At 38.0% G+C, this 14,884-nt stretch overlaps 1 protein-coding gene and 1 long non-coding RNA gene across 5 annotated transcripts in view; one reads left to right on the plus strand and one right to left on the minus strand.

Moving 5' to 3' along the window:
* The window catches only part of FRS2 (fibroblast growth factor receptor substrate 2), a 128,307-nt gene extending 121,346 nt beyond the window's left edge, over nucleotides 1-6,961 (plus strand). For all 4 annotated transcript variants that reach the window (XM_001362695.4, XM_056798449.1, XM_016425660.2 and 1 more), the window contains one exon: nucleotides 1,900-6,961. In XM_001362695.4, coding sequence (XP_001362732.1) covers nucleotides 1,900-2,850 — 951 coding nt within the window. In that variant the 3' untranslated portion in view covers nucleotides 2,851-6,961. The remainder of the gene's footprint in view (nucleotides 1-1,899) is intronic.
* Nucleotides 6,962-9,787: 2,826 nt separating this feature from the next.
* Nucleotides 9,788-14,345, minus strand: LOC130454494 (uncharacterized). The gene is made up of 2 exons (XR_008912087.1): nucleotides 14,295-14,345; nucleotides 9,788-11,502 (listed from the first exon to the last, which is right to left on the minus strand). It is a non-coding gene; the product is annotated as an uncharacterized LOC130454494 (long non-coding RNA).
* Nucleotides 14,346-14,884: the final 539 nt, after the last annotated feature.

A 14,884-nucleotide genomic window follows, 5' to 3' on the forward strand; every position in this document is an offset into this window, starting at 1 on the left:
CCTCATAATCAAAAATACAGTCAGTCAACTTATGCTTCTAGTACCACTAAAGTAATAGGCTTCTGATTGGCTTCTGAGTTGAACCAAATATTGTGTGCTGGGTACCATGCTAAGTATGACCCAAAGCTACCACAAGATCCTGAGGTATTTTCTGCATTAATTCAAACAAGCAAAACAAATTATATTTAGCATAGTTTTAGCGTGGTGTATTTTAGTTCTTTGAAAAGTGTTTGGCAATCTGTATAAGTTATTGTAGAGTATAGTATATTATTTTTATTGTAATTTATGTACTTGTTTTATCTCTATTAGATTATAAAACCCATGAGACTGAGGATTTTTTTTTTGTCTTTGTGTGTCCCCCATAATACTTTGCAAATAATAGGGGCTTAATAAATATTTGTTGAATGATCATTGACTGTATTCTCAAAAATATATCATTTACTCTAACTTCTAAATTCTCCAGATAGTCAGATAAGTGTTTGCTATATAACCTCTTAACTAAGCCAGTAAGTTATTAGCTTTGGTCACTGAATTAAATACTGAAATGAAAGATTCATTTGTTATTTTGTCCCTTTTCTACTAAAGGAACACAACTATATGTGTGCATATATATAATCATGTAATACATATTGCTGAAATATATAATGATGGATGAAACTGATAGTTACTCCTTTTTTTATAGATTTAGCCAGTGGATGAATGCTTTAACATAAAAGCAAAATAGTCTTCAGTTTTGGAAATTAGTCATTGTTTTTAACAGTGTTTTGTTTGGATTGTTCCTACAGAGCAACAAAGGCAAGTATAGCAGAATTCAGAGTAGAGGTATTCTCAGGTATTGGGGAAATAGTGAAGAGGAAGGAGATCAAGAACGAAAAGAAAGTTTTACTGTGATGAAAAAGCCTGGAACCAGGCAAGACTAGCCTAGCCAAAAAGGATATCGCACACAGTCCTGGAGTTTTACTCAGGTGTTTTTTTTGTTTGTTTGTTTTTTGTTTTAAATCCTTACCTTCTGCCTTAGAATCAATACCAAGTATGAGTTCTAAGGCAGAAGAGTGATAAGGACTAAGCATTTGAAGTTAAGTGACTTGCCTGAATTCACATAATTAGGATGTGTCTGAGATCACATTTGAACCCAGGACCTTATGTCTCTAGTCCTTACAGAACCATCTAGCTGCCCCTAAGCTTTACTCAGTTTTGAAGGAGGAAAGAGGGAAGGTTATTATAGGAATGAAACATGTATCCTTTCTTAACTAGGATGGCCTTTGCTAGTAATTCCATTTGTGTAGAATGTCCTAACTAGTAATTTTCTCTTCTTCCCAACCCCTTCCCCCTTTTTCCTTCCTTCTTCCTTCTTCTCCTTTCTTAACTTCTGTCTTAGAATCAATACTTTATTAGTTCCAAGGCAGAAGAGTGGTAAGGGCAATGGGCGTTAAATGACTTGCCCAGAGTCACATAGCTAGGAGGTGTCAACTCATATTTGAACCTGGACCTCCTGTCTCTCAACGAGCTTCCTAGCTCCATCCTCTATTCTTCTTTCTCTACTAACCTCCTGTGAAATTTTAGGTTTAGTAGTAGGATTATTTATCATTAGTTCTAAGGTTTGCAGGAAATTTAGATTTCATTTTTAGGTAGAATTTTACAAAGCAGTTTAGGAAACATGCTTATGCTTAAGCCCTGAGAGGGGTCATTTCTATTTCTTAATTTTTAGACATATTAAAGTCTTGGTATTTCCAAGGAGTGATTTTCTTCAAGAAAGGTTATTAGGATTAAAGGCCTTGTGCAATAAGTATTTTGGAAGGGAAAGACATCAAGACTGTACAATGAAATGAACCAATGTCTCATAAAGAACGTGTTTTTGTTTTGGTGACTGAATATTTAAAACTATTCATTTTCTTTTAGGTACATACCTATGTCAATACTACAGGTGTACAAGAAGAACGGAAAAACAGGTCCAGTGTACACATACCTTTAGAGACAAGGCTTTCTAATGTTGAAAGTAACAAAGCAAGAGAAGAGCAGAGTAATATTGAGGACAGAGATCCTCAGATTCTTCTTGAGCCTGAAGGAGTCAAATTTGTTTTAGGACCAACCCCTGTTCAAAGGCAATTAATGGAAAGAGAAAAACTGGAGCAACTTGGAAAAGAACAAGTAAGTGGCAGCGGTACCAACAACACTGAATGGGACACTGGCTATGACAGTGATGAACGAAAAGACGCACCCTCGGGGAACAAACTGGTGTATGAAAATATAAATGGGCTATCTATTCCCAGTGCCTCAGGGGTCAGGAGAGTTCGTCTGACATCCACCAGTACCTCAGATACCCAGAATATCAACAACTCGGCTCAGAGGAGAACTGCATTATTAAACTATGAAAACTTACCATCTTTGCCTCCTGTTTGGGAAGCCCATAAACAAAGTCGAGATGAAGATGACCCCTTAGGACCAAAGACCCCATCTCTCAATGGCTATCACACTAACCTGGATCCAATGCATAACTACGTGAATACAGAGAATGTAACAGTGCCAGCAAGTGCTCACAAAGTAGAATTTTCAAGGCGCCGGGACTGCACACCGACAGTCTTTAATTTTGACATTAGGCGTCCCAGTTTAGAACATAGGCAACTCAATTACATCCAGGTGGATTTGGAAGGTGGTAGTGACTCTGACAACCCTCAGACTCCCAAAACTCCCACCACTCCACTTCCACAAACTCCCACCAGGCGCACAGAGCTGTATGCTGTGATAGACATTGAAAGAACGGCTGCCATGTCAAGCTTGCAGAAAGCACTGCCACGAGACGATGGGACGTCTAGGAAGACTAGACACAATAGTACTGACCTGCCTATGTGAGCCTTGGAAACACGACATCCATCGTTTGCACCTTTGTGAAGTTTTTAAAAATGAAGATGCGAGTGCTTCATTTTCATTTCTAAACACTAACACCTTTTATAGACTGATAGGATTTTTTTTCTGAATACTTCATGTGCTTGTTTAACTAAAGGGAATGAATGTAGAGCAGGTACTCCTTAAAGAGCACTAGTTACAGTTCCTGTACAGCACCATTGCCATTTTCACAGTGCCTATCTAATCGAGAGTAGAAGTGAGTGACATCCCGGTTTTGAGTTTTCCAATATTCTGGACTCGTGCCTCTCATTTTGTCTAATCATGGTTGACATTCGTAACATTTGATAAGATATCTTGGTGTGTGTGCATTATTAGCAGATAAAAATCTAGTCTTTGGAAGTAAGTATCTGTAGATTCACTTTCCGGGTTAGGTGGACTCCAGCATGAGTCATTCATCATTACATTTACTAAAGGCTTTTTTTACTTGAGCCAAATGCATTGTACATAAAAGGAATACATATGTAAGGTGTGCCATCCCATGTTATAGACCAGTCACGTCCTCTTCCTACAGCATTATTAGAAAGAATAACACATCCATGAATATGGTGTACTGTTGGTGTGTATTAGAAGGGCAGGATGGGGGAACGAAAAGTTCCCTTCTTACCTCATGCTTTCCTTTTAAGGGCATGTCAAGATTCCCTTGATCAGAAGCACGATGGGAATTTAGAATCAATCTCAGGCCAATACTACCAGAAAAGAGTTGCAATTCTTGATCATCAGACGTATTCTCCAATAGATCATTAATCTCAGCATTGTTTCCTGGAGGCATTTATATTTGTGCCATTAAGTTTCCACTTACCTTTTCTTTTTACTTTTGGTGTTCAGGATGTCTGTTTTGTTAAATGATGTATTTTGGTTTAAGATGGTTAAATTTGTATATAGTTTTGTTGTTTATCTGTTCAGTCTTATTTAGTCTGTGTTTTGTCAAATTATGGTTTTGAAGGTTCATTTGGAACTTACTGTTAGATTTTAACAGGGTTGCCCTTTTCCAGTATTTATTGATATGCTGTTTACTTTTCAAGTCTGGTAGAGACACCCACTTGATTTTAAATGTTCATTCATGTGTCCATGGATGAACTCTTTGGTTGCAAATGAAAGAAGAAGACACTAATGAAATAACAGGTTCCCCAGAGGTACTGTAGATTTATCAATGGACACACTCCTCTGCACTTTAGCAGTGATTTTCTGTTTTATAAAGCCTGGCTGCAGTTGTACTTCACCCACTGTAATAATGTCATCAGCTATGTGCATCCTTTATAGCTAGAATTTAGAATTTATATTGATTTTTGGCAGAATGTTAACATACTGTTACATCAGCATCGTGGGGGCAATGGAAGATCTTTAGCAAAGAGATCATGTCATGACATAGAATTTAGAGGAACTGACATTTGTTTAAACCTATGCATACATTTGTCAAATCATCGGAGAATCAGAAATCCTCCAAATTCCCTGATTCTTGAGAATGAAAGGGGAAGTAGAGAGAAGAGTTGGATCGCCTTACTTTACTTATGTTCTGATTTTGCATTTTAGCCTAGGTAGCCAGATTTAGGGTTAAATTACAACACTCACTTGTTTTCAGATGAGTTACATTCAAACAAATTTCATTTAAAATGGTTTCATTCAAACAAACAGCCAGTTAGTTAATTGGGTTACCCTCTTCATGAAGGCAGTTCATGTATTTGCATAGCAGTAGAGTGATGTCATTGTAAACAAGGTAAAATGTCAGTGTCCATGTGTCTGTGCCCTTTGTCTGCCTAGCAGGGTTTTTTAATTCTGTGAATTTGGTGCTTGTAAAAAGGGAGAGGTGAAAATGCTCATTAGAGCCATGGGGCTAGGTGTGGGGTTTCTCTGATATAGTTCCCTTTTGCAATATCTTCTACTGTTCCATTCTTGCTTTCTCCTGAGAAGATTTTTAATTGTGCCAAATCTGTGTGATGGTTTTTATAGCATAGAATAACAATCACGACACTAATATATGTGCTTTTCATTCACAAAATTACAGCAAAGACTGCTAGAATACCCCCCTCCCAGAGAAAGGGCTAATAATAGCTGTCTATTCTTTTAGGTCGAAACTCCTCATTCTTTCTTTTTTCTACTTTTATATCCCTTCCCTCTCCAACTCCCAACTTGCTATTTCAAAACATGCCAATCCAGCAGCTTTGCTGTAGGTTCTGTACTAGCATAGCAATACCTACGAAGTATTTGACTTGTACTCTTATAGAAGTATTAGATGCATACAGCTGGTGCTACAATCTGGTTACCTGCTGAAATTCATCTAGTTTCCTATTTAATAAATACATTCCCTTAGAGACTTTGCAATAAGACTTAAACTGCACTCGAGGAATGTGTATCTGACTTACCAGGTGTACATTTTTATGAGCTACTTTTGTTAGCATATAATTTATTCCCAACTGAATCTCCCTATACACACCTAGTCTCCATCTGCATTCTCCCAGATGGAAGGAGATAGAGCTACTTTTCCTTGGCATGACTTCTTTCTTGATTCTCTCTTCGTGTAAGAATTAAAATTTGGTGCCTTCCCTCCCACCAGGAAGATAGTCAAGTGGTTCTTTCATTTTACTGCTGCTTGTGGAGTGATGAGATATGCACTTTACCCTTGAAGACTCAGCAAAAAAGATTTTCACTTTCCAGCTGATCTAAAATAGACTGCAGATATCAGGCTTGGGTCTTACTAAAATTTGCCAATAAGTTTTTGTGTTTATAAATGTTAATTAACATTGATCCCATGGTTAAATGTTAGATGGAATAATGTAAGATGGACAAGGCTGTATTTTTTTTTCCAGAAAATCTGTGGCACATCGTATTTTTTAAAAAGTACCTCAGTAATGTTTTACACATTTGGGAAAGGGGCCTTATGTTTTCAGCTTCCCAGCCACCCAACACTGTGTTTTTGCCTGAAAGTAAATCTGTTTTTTTATACCAAGCTAAAGATGACCGTCCCTTCCCCCAGGCTATCTAACCAATAATGCCCCTGTAATTTGTGCAGTGTGGAGTAAGTGTCCACAGATTCTGCCTCCATCAGAGAACTCCTGGGTAAGTAACAGGTATCTTACCATCACATTTACAGTTCTGCTGTGTGAGGTATATGGTACTAATAATGTTTTCCCTAAACTTTGCCAAATGTTGAACATAGGCATTGGTACTGAATTACTGAATGTATAGAAAACACATTTGACTTGAAAAATAAGTCTTTATACCACGTACCACAAGATGCTGTGCCCAGACCAGCCCTGGCCTACCTTTCCTCCTTCCAGTCCTCCTTTCACTCCATTGACCTCCCTTCTGCCCTTTCCCTGTCTCTCCTCGTTTCCATCACCCTATCATATAACAAACACTTCATTCTGTTGTAGCATCTTTAGGGCTAGTTTTTCTGCATCTTTGACTACACTATAGAGTTGCAGTTGCAGTACAATTGGATACCATTATAGCATGGAAAATGACTGGTATTAATAGTACAGTAGTCACCAGTGTGCCACAGTTGCATTATTCAATGCAAAATATACATTTTTATAAAGGCCAAATTTGTATTATGTTTTTATTTCATTACAGTGTATAATATTGTAAGATTATTATGTCCTAATTCACATTATAAAATGTTAAGTTTTTCCTACTTAAAGGCATAAATATAGCAACTTTGTATAAAGGTAGCTTACTAGATTTTTAATTTTTTCTTTTATAAAAAGTTGTCTAAACAGTGGGACTACCATTGCCAAATTGTATATGAAAATATGAATTTTGCCCCTCCCTTTGGTTAATTTCTTTTATAAACATTCCATGTTTCTCTAATAAAAGACAAAAGTGATACTGTACTATGCAGAAATTGTGTATTTTTGATGCTGTTTTCTTATCGCCATTTAAATTTTGGTTTGCTTTTTTTAGTATTGATAATAACTTACCAAATGTTAAAAGCCTTGTGCCATGTGATGTTGACATCATTGTGTGCCCTTCTCTTGAAGCCCTCGTTTCCCATCATCCCTCATCAGTGCCAACTTCATATTTTGTAGCATGGCAATAAAATATTGAGTTTATATTATAACAGTGTGTGGCTTTTTGGGGGATGTGGATATGGCTATGTTGATGTTTAATTCCTTTTTTGAAGACATGTCCACTTGGCATGATTACTGTCTCAGTACAAACCCTTTCAACCCAAATTTGTTCATGCTTTTTATCTCTATTCTGTGCATGTCAGAATTCCATATTAGTAAAAACCTCACTTAGCAAGAATGTTTGGGAAATGAAATAGTCTGCTAATTGAGTATGATTAAATTAAGATTTAAGCTGCAAACTTTCTATCATGTATACAGCTTTGTGGCTTCTTAATAAAGTATACCCAACACAATTTAATCTTTGAGGATTAAATGTCTTGAATTGCTTCAGGGTTGTCCTTCTGAGCATGAATTCTCATTGTACAGTCCTATTGATAATGTGGGTAGCTGGACTGAATAAATAATGACCTTAGAGTATCCCATGGAAGCTCTAGGTTTCAGAATAATTGTTCTACTGAGTAACACCTAGTATGAGTTTATACTTTAAATCATTTTCCTTCTCCCTTCTAAAAGTGGAGTGCTTTAACATTTATTTAACAATGAACATTTTGGTTCATTGAAGACTAGTGATTTAGGGTTCCAGTTCATTGGAGTTTTATTATATTTGGGTTTCCCAAGTGTGTTCAGGAACTCTGTAGAAGATTTTATTGCTGGCCCACTTATATCTACATATTTTTCTGTATTAAAAAAATGTGTATGTGTGCACCATAAGTATTCAAACTGCATACATAATGTCTAAAGACTGATAATATTCCAGGTGGTACAATCTGACTTCATCTGGGCTTCAAGCCAGGGAGACCCAAGTTCTAATGTAGCCACAGATACTTATTGGCTGTGTAGACAAATCCATTTTTGGACAAATCATTCAATATTCTGCCTTGGTATTCTCAATTGCAAATATATATACATACATCTATCACTCAAATCTCTTAAGTATCAAATGAGGAATTTGTAAAACACAGTTCCTGGCCATAAAGTAGGTAGTTAATTGATGATGACAGTAACAGGGACAGTGGATGATGATGATGATGATGATGTTATGGTAGGTTAGGGTGGTTTTAAAAAAAAAATCTCACCAACAGTGTTATTTTTGGGAATTGGGAATTAAAAAGGAACATTAATCCATTCAAGGTCACATTTGTCTAGTCACTGCAAAAGTTACCTGGGTAGGCAACTAAGGTGCAATTTCTGCAGAATGCTCATTTATTTGACACAGACTTAAGTGTCATCTGTGTACAAATTTTTGTGCTAAAGACTATGCTTGATACAAAGTTAATATACTTGATGGAACTTATACATGCTTTACTTGTATTCTATCAGCATTTTTTAAAAAAAGGACAATTAAAAAAAAGCATAAAGCTAGAACTTAGAATTTCTTTCCCCTTCTCTGTGAGCTTTACTGGATCAGAATCAATGAAACAAACAATGTACCCTGAAAGAGATGTGTAAGTATTCTTAGGTACAGTAAATTTAGGAAAGCCCTGGAGAACTGCAGAATACAATCCAATAATATTTGTAAGTACCTGTGGCTTATAGAGCACTGTTCTAGCAAATTGGGGTTTGCCACTGGGGTAGAGAGTCGTACAAAGTTTAATAAGAAACAATATTTGTCCTCTGGGAGCATACCATTTAATTAGGACACAAGACAAGCACAAAAGGTTCTTTTTAAACCTTGAGGTTTTATAAATCATCTGATTAAAAACTCCTGCTTATTGGTTGAATTCTCCTTAAATGAATTTAGAAGTTTATAAAGTAATAGGATTTAGAGTAGAGTGGTGGGAGTGATTTTAGGGATTATTTAATCTAACTCTCTAGATGATAAGGGAGAGGCTTAGAGGGGAAATGATTTGTCTGAGGCCATATGACCTAGTAGGAAGATAGGATAAATAATTAAAATATGAAATATATGATAAGAACTATATCATTATAGTTTAATTTTTGTTCCTAGGATTGAAGATTAGGGAATGCTTCTAGAAAGAGGGGCTATTTGAGTTGGTCTTTAAAGTATGGATAGACATTCAGCAGCCTAGTGGAGTTTGGGAAGGGCACAAAGGAAGGTGCTTCCAGGGGAAAGTAACAGCAGTCAAGTGGAGAAAATATCTCAGCAATCTCTGACAACTTTTAAGTTCCAAGGATATACTTCATCTGGGCCAGGTGATTTGAATTCATTAAGGGTAAGGAGTTATTCTCTTAGACCTACTTATCTTGGATATTCATCTTCCTGATTGTGATTTTAGTTCTGTCAGTTCTAGTATAAAATTTTTTTCTCCTTTGCCAAGAAAACAAAAAAAAATGAGTTTTGTCCTTATATCCTAGCATTTAGCATTAATGCTTTGTATTGTGAACTTTAAATTATTCCACCCTACTTAGATCTTACTTTATGGTGAAGATAAAGTTGTAATCTCCTGATTGAACAATGAAGGTACTTAGTTCTTATTTTATAGTGAAGCTAGAACTTTAAGCTAATTCTATTTTAAGATATTAATACAAAAAGGTGTTAAGTAACTATGAAGGTTAAATTAATCACAAAAAGGTTAAGTAACTAACAAAAGGTGAACTTAACAAAGCAGTGTTAAGTAACTCAAAAGATATAATCTGATCAAAGAAGATGAGAACTAAAGGGCAGTCCTGGAGAGAAGTCCCTGATGTGATAGGTAGATGTGAAAATTGAGAGGAAGGGACACAAGCGTAAAAGGTCTATATATTTCGTGTCACTTCCTCTCTCTAGGGCCACAGGCCAGGTGGGAGAAATCCTATGCCCTCTTCCCTCTTTCTCCTTAAATCCTTCCCTCTATATTAATTTAAATTACCATAAATTTCCAGACTGACTTGAGTATTTTATTTGGGATTTTTTCCTTGGTGTGGTGACCAATTAATTTAGATTTTTAAGTCACAACCCTAAAATTATCTTTACAGTATGTAAACACTCAAGACTTTTTTCCATTCATTCATGTTCTTGAGTTGGATATCAGTTGCTTTCCACATGAGGCCATCCATTGTGTAGATTCCTTGTTTTCTGGTTTTAGGAAAAAACCTTTAACCCTATTCTTGCATCACTTTTCTCTTCCCCACTTTTCCTCTACTTCTCCTAATTGGTTTTTGAAGTCTTTTGAGCTCTTCCAGATCCTTTGTCCAATCCATATTTTTCTTTTGCACTTTGTGTGTTTTCCTTTGCTTTCACTGTCCCCTTCTGTGTCTGCATCTTGCTCTTTGTCTCCATAAAAATTCTTTTTTTGGGGGTGCCTTTTTTGTTGTTTGCTCATTTTTCCTATCTAATTATTGGTAGGCTCTGTTTTCTGAGATGTTGGAGTTCCCTCTTATGCTTCATTCCTTCCTTGATGCTCTTTTCAGGGTTCTTACTAATGGGCTGAGAGCTCTGACAGTTCTCTCCCCCTGATGATTCAGTTGATCCTTGAGATACTGATAGCTTAAAGACTTTTCTCAGGCTTAGGTATAAACTTTTGATCTCAGTCTGAATTTGATTGGGATAGGGGCTGATCAAATTCTAGCCCCAGGCTTGGGCTCAAGTTTTTGGTCTCAAGGTGTTCTTGATTCAATCAGACACACCTTTGATTGCCCTGTCCTGGAGCTCCACACTTAGTTTTGGGCAGAAAGATCCTGGGGCAGCTCCCCCTAAGAACTGTGTCCTCACCCCAAATCGTAGATAATGTCCTCATCCCAAGCCCAGACTGGGCTTCCTGGCTTCACTCTGGGCTCACGCAGATCAGCCCCCTTCCACCCAGATTGCCTTGGGCTACGACTCCAAACTTCTCCACAGGTTTGAAATTTCAAGGGGTGTGGGTTGACTTGGACACTATTTGCTCTGGTAGGATCTCAGGGTTTGACTATTAGCTTTGACTTAAATTCAGAACCTGTGAGGGAAGATGTGGGGGAGGGGTGGGGTGAGTTGTAGTTTGCTCTTGATTTGCTCTTCACTTGCTGCTTGCTATGCCTCCTTCTGTCTCTGCTCCTCTCTCACCTCAATTCCCCAGATGGTCTCTGCCTACCTTTTGGGTTTTTTTTTTGAAGGTTGTTTCATTCTGTCTCTTTGTTGGTTCTTTCACTCCTGTATTTGTTTTGTGGCAATATTTTAATCTTGTTCTGAGAGAATTTTTGTGGTGAGATGGTGGTGCTGCTCTAGTTATTCCTCCATCTTGGCTCCACCCCTGAAAGTCTCTGACCCTCTTCTTGATACACAAAATGTAACCTTCCTACTTTTCGCATTTCTTCATACTCTTTCACTCAAACAAGCTTGTTAGCTTTCCTAATCTCCTGCCTTCCATGTCATTTCATGAACAAGTGGTCTCTATTATCTGGAATGCTTCCTCTCTTCTACAGCTCACCAAATCTCCATCTTCTTCCTTCAAAGCAAAGGCCAGGTGCCACCTCTTCCACAAGGCATATCTTGATTTTCCCTGTCCTTGAATCAGCACTGGGATCTGGTTCTTTTCATCACTTCCCTTTCTAGATATTCAAGTCTTCCGGGAAATCCCAGTTAATTGACCTATAGTTTACAAAACGTGTTCTCTTCCTTAAAAAAAAAAAAAAGAATCGGTTATCTCTTTCTTTAGACCTTTAACCCATAGACTTGGGGAAAATCACCTAAAACACAGTTTTAACTCATGTTTAGGGTTTCTCAAAAAGAGATAGGAAAGTTATTTAACATACAAAATAGATTAAATGGGATGGAAAAACATTTATTAAATGTTTCCTATGTGCCCTAACTCTGCTTATGGAAAATCTAAGACAGTTTCCTGAGAGTCCACACAAGGTAGGTAGATGGAAAAGAAAGTGGGATTCTTTCTTTTAAGGCCATTTTCATTGAATGACTCTTCCTATTGCCCCATATTTCCAAGCAGTCAGACCTCCAACACTGGCATCTACTAAAAATTGTCAAGGAAATTAAGAAACCAGTAGGAGGGTGATAAGCCAAGTGCTTCAATGTCCTGCTGGATATGTCACTGCTATTGGCCAGGGGAGTTCAGCTCAGTTTTACACATGCTTCTCTCTAGATCATACCCCTATTCCATTGGGGTTCCAGTCCATTAGACTGTGAGAACAGGGACTATTTTTTGCCCCTTTTAATCCCCCTAACGCTTAGCACAGAGCCTTGCCCATATTAGCGACTTAATAAATGCTTGTTGGCCATCAGCAAAGGGGAAGAGTCATGATTATCCTCTACCCTTGTAAAATGCCTTTCTAAAATTTAAGACACTTGAGATCAAGGTAGTTTCTCATTTAGTTTTTGGTTTTGTCTTCTCTCCCCAGGCCTAATACAGTAACATAAGCACCTCAATTCATTTATTGAATTGAATCATATTTCATAATTCAATTCCAATAGAACAGCCAATGTTGACCCAGTAACTAAATTTGAAATACACTGGGTTTTATTTTTAAAAGTCAAGTGTAAAAATGGAAAGTTCCCTGTGCTGTCAGTAGGTCTCTTAAACTTTGTGTTGTAATGAACTATCCCAGACAGTTTTTTTTTTAAACTCTTACTTTCTGTCTTAGAATCAATACTTAGGAGCAGTTCCAAGGCAGAAGAGTGCTAAGGGGTAGGCATTTGGAATGAAATGATTTGCCCAGGATCATATATATAGCCAGGAAGTGTCTGAGGCCACATTTGAACATGGGACCTCTTGTCTCAAGGCTGGTGCTTTCTTCACTGAGCCACCTAGATACTAGACAATTTTTCAGAATCTTCTTATTTGGAGGCGCAGAAGTGGAGTTTAATTATGAAACTGAGTTTTAAGCAATCACAAAATAGTGCCAACCTGGAAAAACCTAGAAAAACACGGAACCACTTGAGGAGTTACAAGGTCAAGGGAGACAGAGTTGTTATGGCCACCACACAGTCATGCATACTCAACACTAACACCACCCAGAACCAAGCTCTGGGACTCAGGGAACAAAGTCTGGGAAACATACCATGAATGAGAATGTCTGTCATGAGACTTTCCAATGAACTGAAGAACTTGGAGTCTTATATGCATTTTGGGCTCTACCATCTAGGCTGAGATCTTTGGGTACTTCCAAAGATTTATTGTTCATTCTAGGACAAACCTATTCCTACCTAGGGTGATACAGGAGTATCTGAGGATTTCATAAAACAACTTGTCATAAGGAAAGCAAAGTATAATGATTCTGTTTAAAAGAAAAAAAAAACTCAACCCTGTTTAGACTGATTTTTCTACTAGATGTAGTAGTAGAGTGCTCTGCCAAGAGTTAGGAAGACCTGAGTTCAAATCTATGCTGCCTGACTCTGGGCAAGTCACTTATCTTCTGTGTATCTCATTTCCCACATGCAAGTTATGGGGGTAGGTAGCACAGTGAATAGAGAGAGCACCAGGCCTGGAGCTTGGGTCAGACACTTCCTAGCTGTGACTCAAGCCAAATCCCTTGATCCCAACTAACTAGCCCTTGCCACTGTTCTGTCTTAGAATTAATACTAAGGGAGCAGCTGGGTAGCCTAGTGGATTGGGAGCCAGGCCCAGAGATGGGAGGTCCTGGGTTCAAATCTGGACTCAGACACTTCCTAGCTGTGTGACCCTGGGCAAATCACTTGATCTCAACTAACTAACCCTAGCCACTGTTTGATCTTATAATTAATACTAAGACAGAAGGCAAAAGTTTGTTTTGTTTTGTTTTGTTTCGTTTTTTAATGTAAAATGGGCATAATAATATCTACCTCACTGGGTTGTTGTAAGTCTCAAATGAGCGATTTGTAAAGCTTTTATTTAGCACAGTGCCTGGCACATAGTAGATGCTATATAGACTTATTTGGTTCTTTTCTCATTTCTTTTCCTTTCTATATTCCTGGGTCATTTTAGTGTATCAATTAAACATTTTCCCAGTCCAATATATATTCCCCACTACTGTCAAACTAATCTTCCTAACGGTCTATGCCATTCGCCTCCTCCTATAGGTAGCTCCCTATGATTTCCAAGACTGAATGAGAAATCTTCCCTTTTGTTTTTTAAAGCTCCTCCTAATGTCACCTCTTCCGGTCTTTCTAGTCATCCTACACCTCACCCCCATCCCCACACTTTCTGAAGCCCAAGGAGGAGAGCCTCTTTGCTATTCTTCTCACCTGAAACCCCATTCACCAATTCTGATAATTTTCACAGGTTGTCTCCCAGGCCTGAGCTCTCCCCCTCCTCATCTCTGCCTCCTGGCTTCCTTCAAGGCTCAGCTAAAGTCCCTCCTTTTGCAAGAAGCCCATCCCTGTCATCCTTCATCTTAGTGCCTTCCCTCTATTGGTTATATCGAATTAATCGAATGTATCTTGTTTATATGTAAATGTTTGAGTATTGCTTCCCTCACCAGACTGAAATCTTTGAGAGAAAGCGCTGCTTTTTCCCTTCTGGAAATCCCCAGTGCCTAGCATGGTGCCTTTCATAGATCAGGTACTTAATAAATGTCCATTGTCTGACGCCACCTAGTTGTTTTGCACCCATTTCTTCTATGTAGTAGTTATTTGTATATTGCCTCCCCAATGGGAATGGGAGCTCCTTCAGAGCAGGGACCCTATTTTTGGCTTTCTTTATATCCCCAGTGCTTAGTGTAGGGCCTGGTGCATTATGGGCACATAATGAATGCTGGTCGACTTTACTTCTTTGATTTTGCTAATTTCCCGTATAAAAGAACCCCTATAGAAAAATCTTCTGACGTTTTTACCCCTGAGATATCAGCCTGTCCTCGTGTATTGCAAAGGAAAATTTTGTTTAAAAATTTATTGATATGCATGTTTTTGTGTCCAAAACATTAAAGTACTTTAAAAAAAAAAAAAAAGGAGCCGGGCGCAGAAAGTTGGGACATGGAAGAAGCGGCTTTGAGCATCGCTCCCTTCCCTAAAACCTGTTGCTATGGCAACTCCCAAGCCGGGGTTCCCTTTGTCCTCCGACCGTCAGACT

Source organism: Monodelphis domestica, chromosome 5, assembly GCF_027887165.1.
Source record: "Monodelphis domestica isolate mMonDom1 chromosome 5, mMonDom1.pri, whole genome shotgun sequence".
Classification (NCBI taxonomy): domain Eukaryota; kingdom Metazoa; phylum Chordata; class Mammalia; order Didelphimorphia; family Didelphidae; genus Monodelphis; species Monodelphis domestica.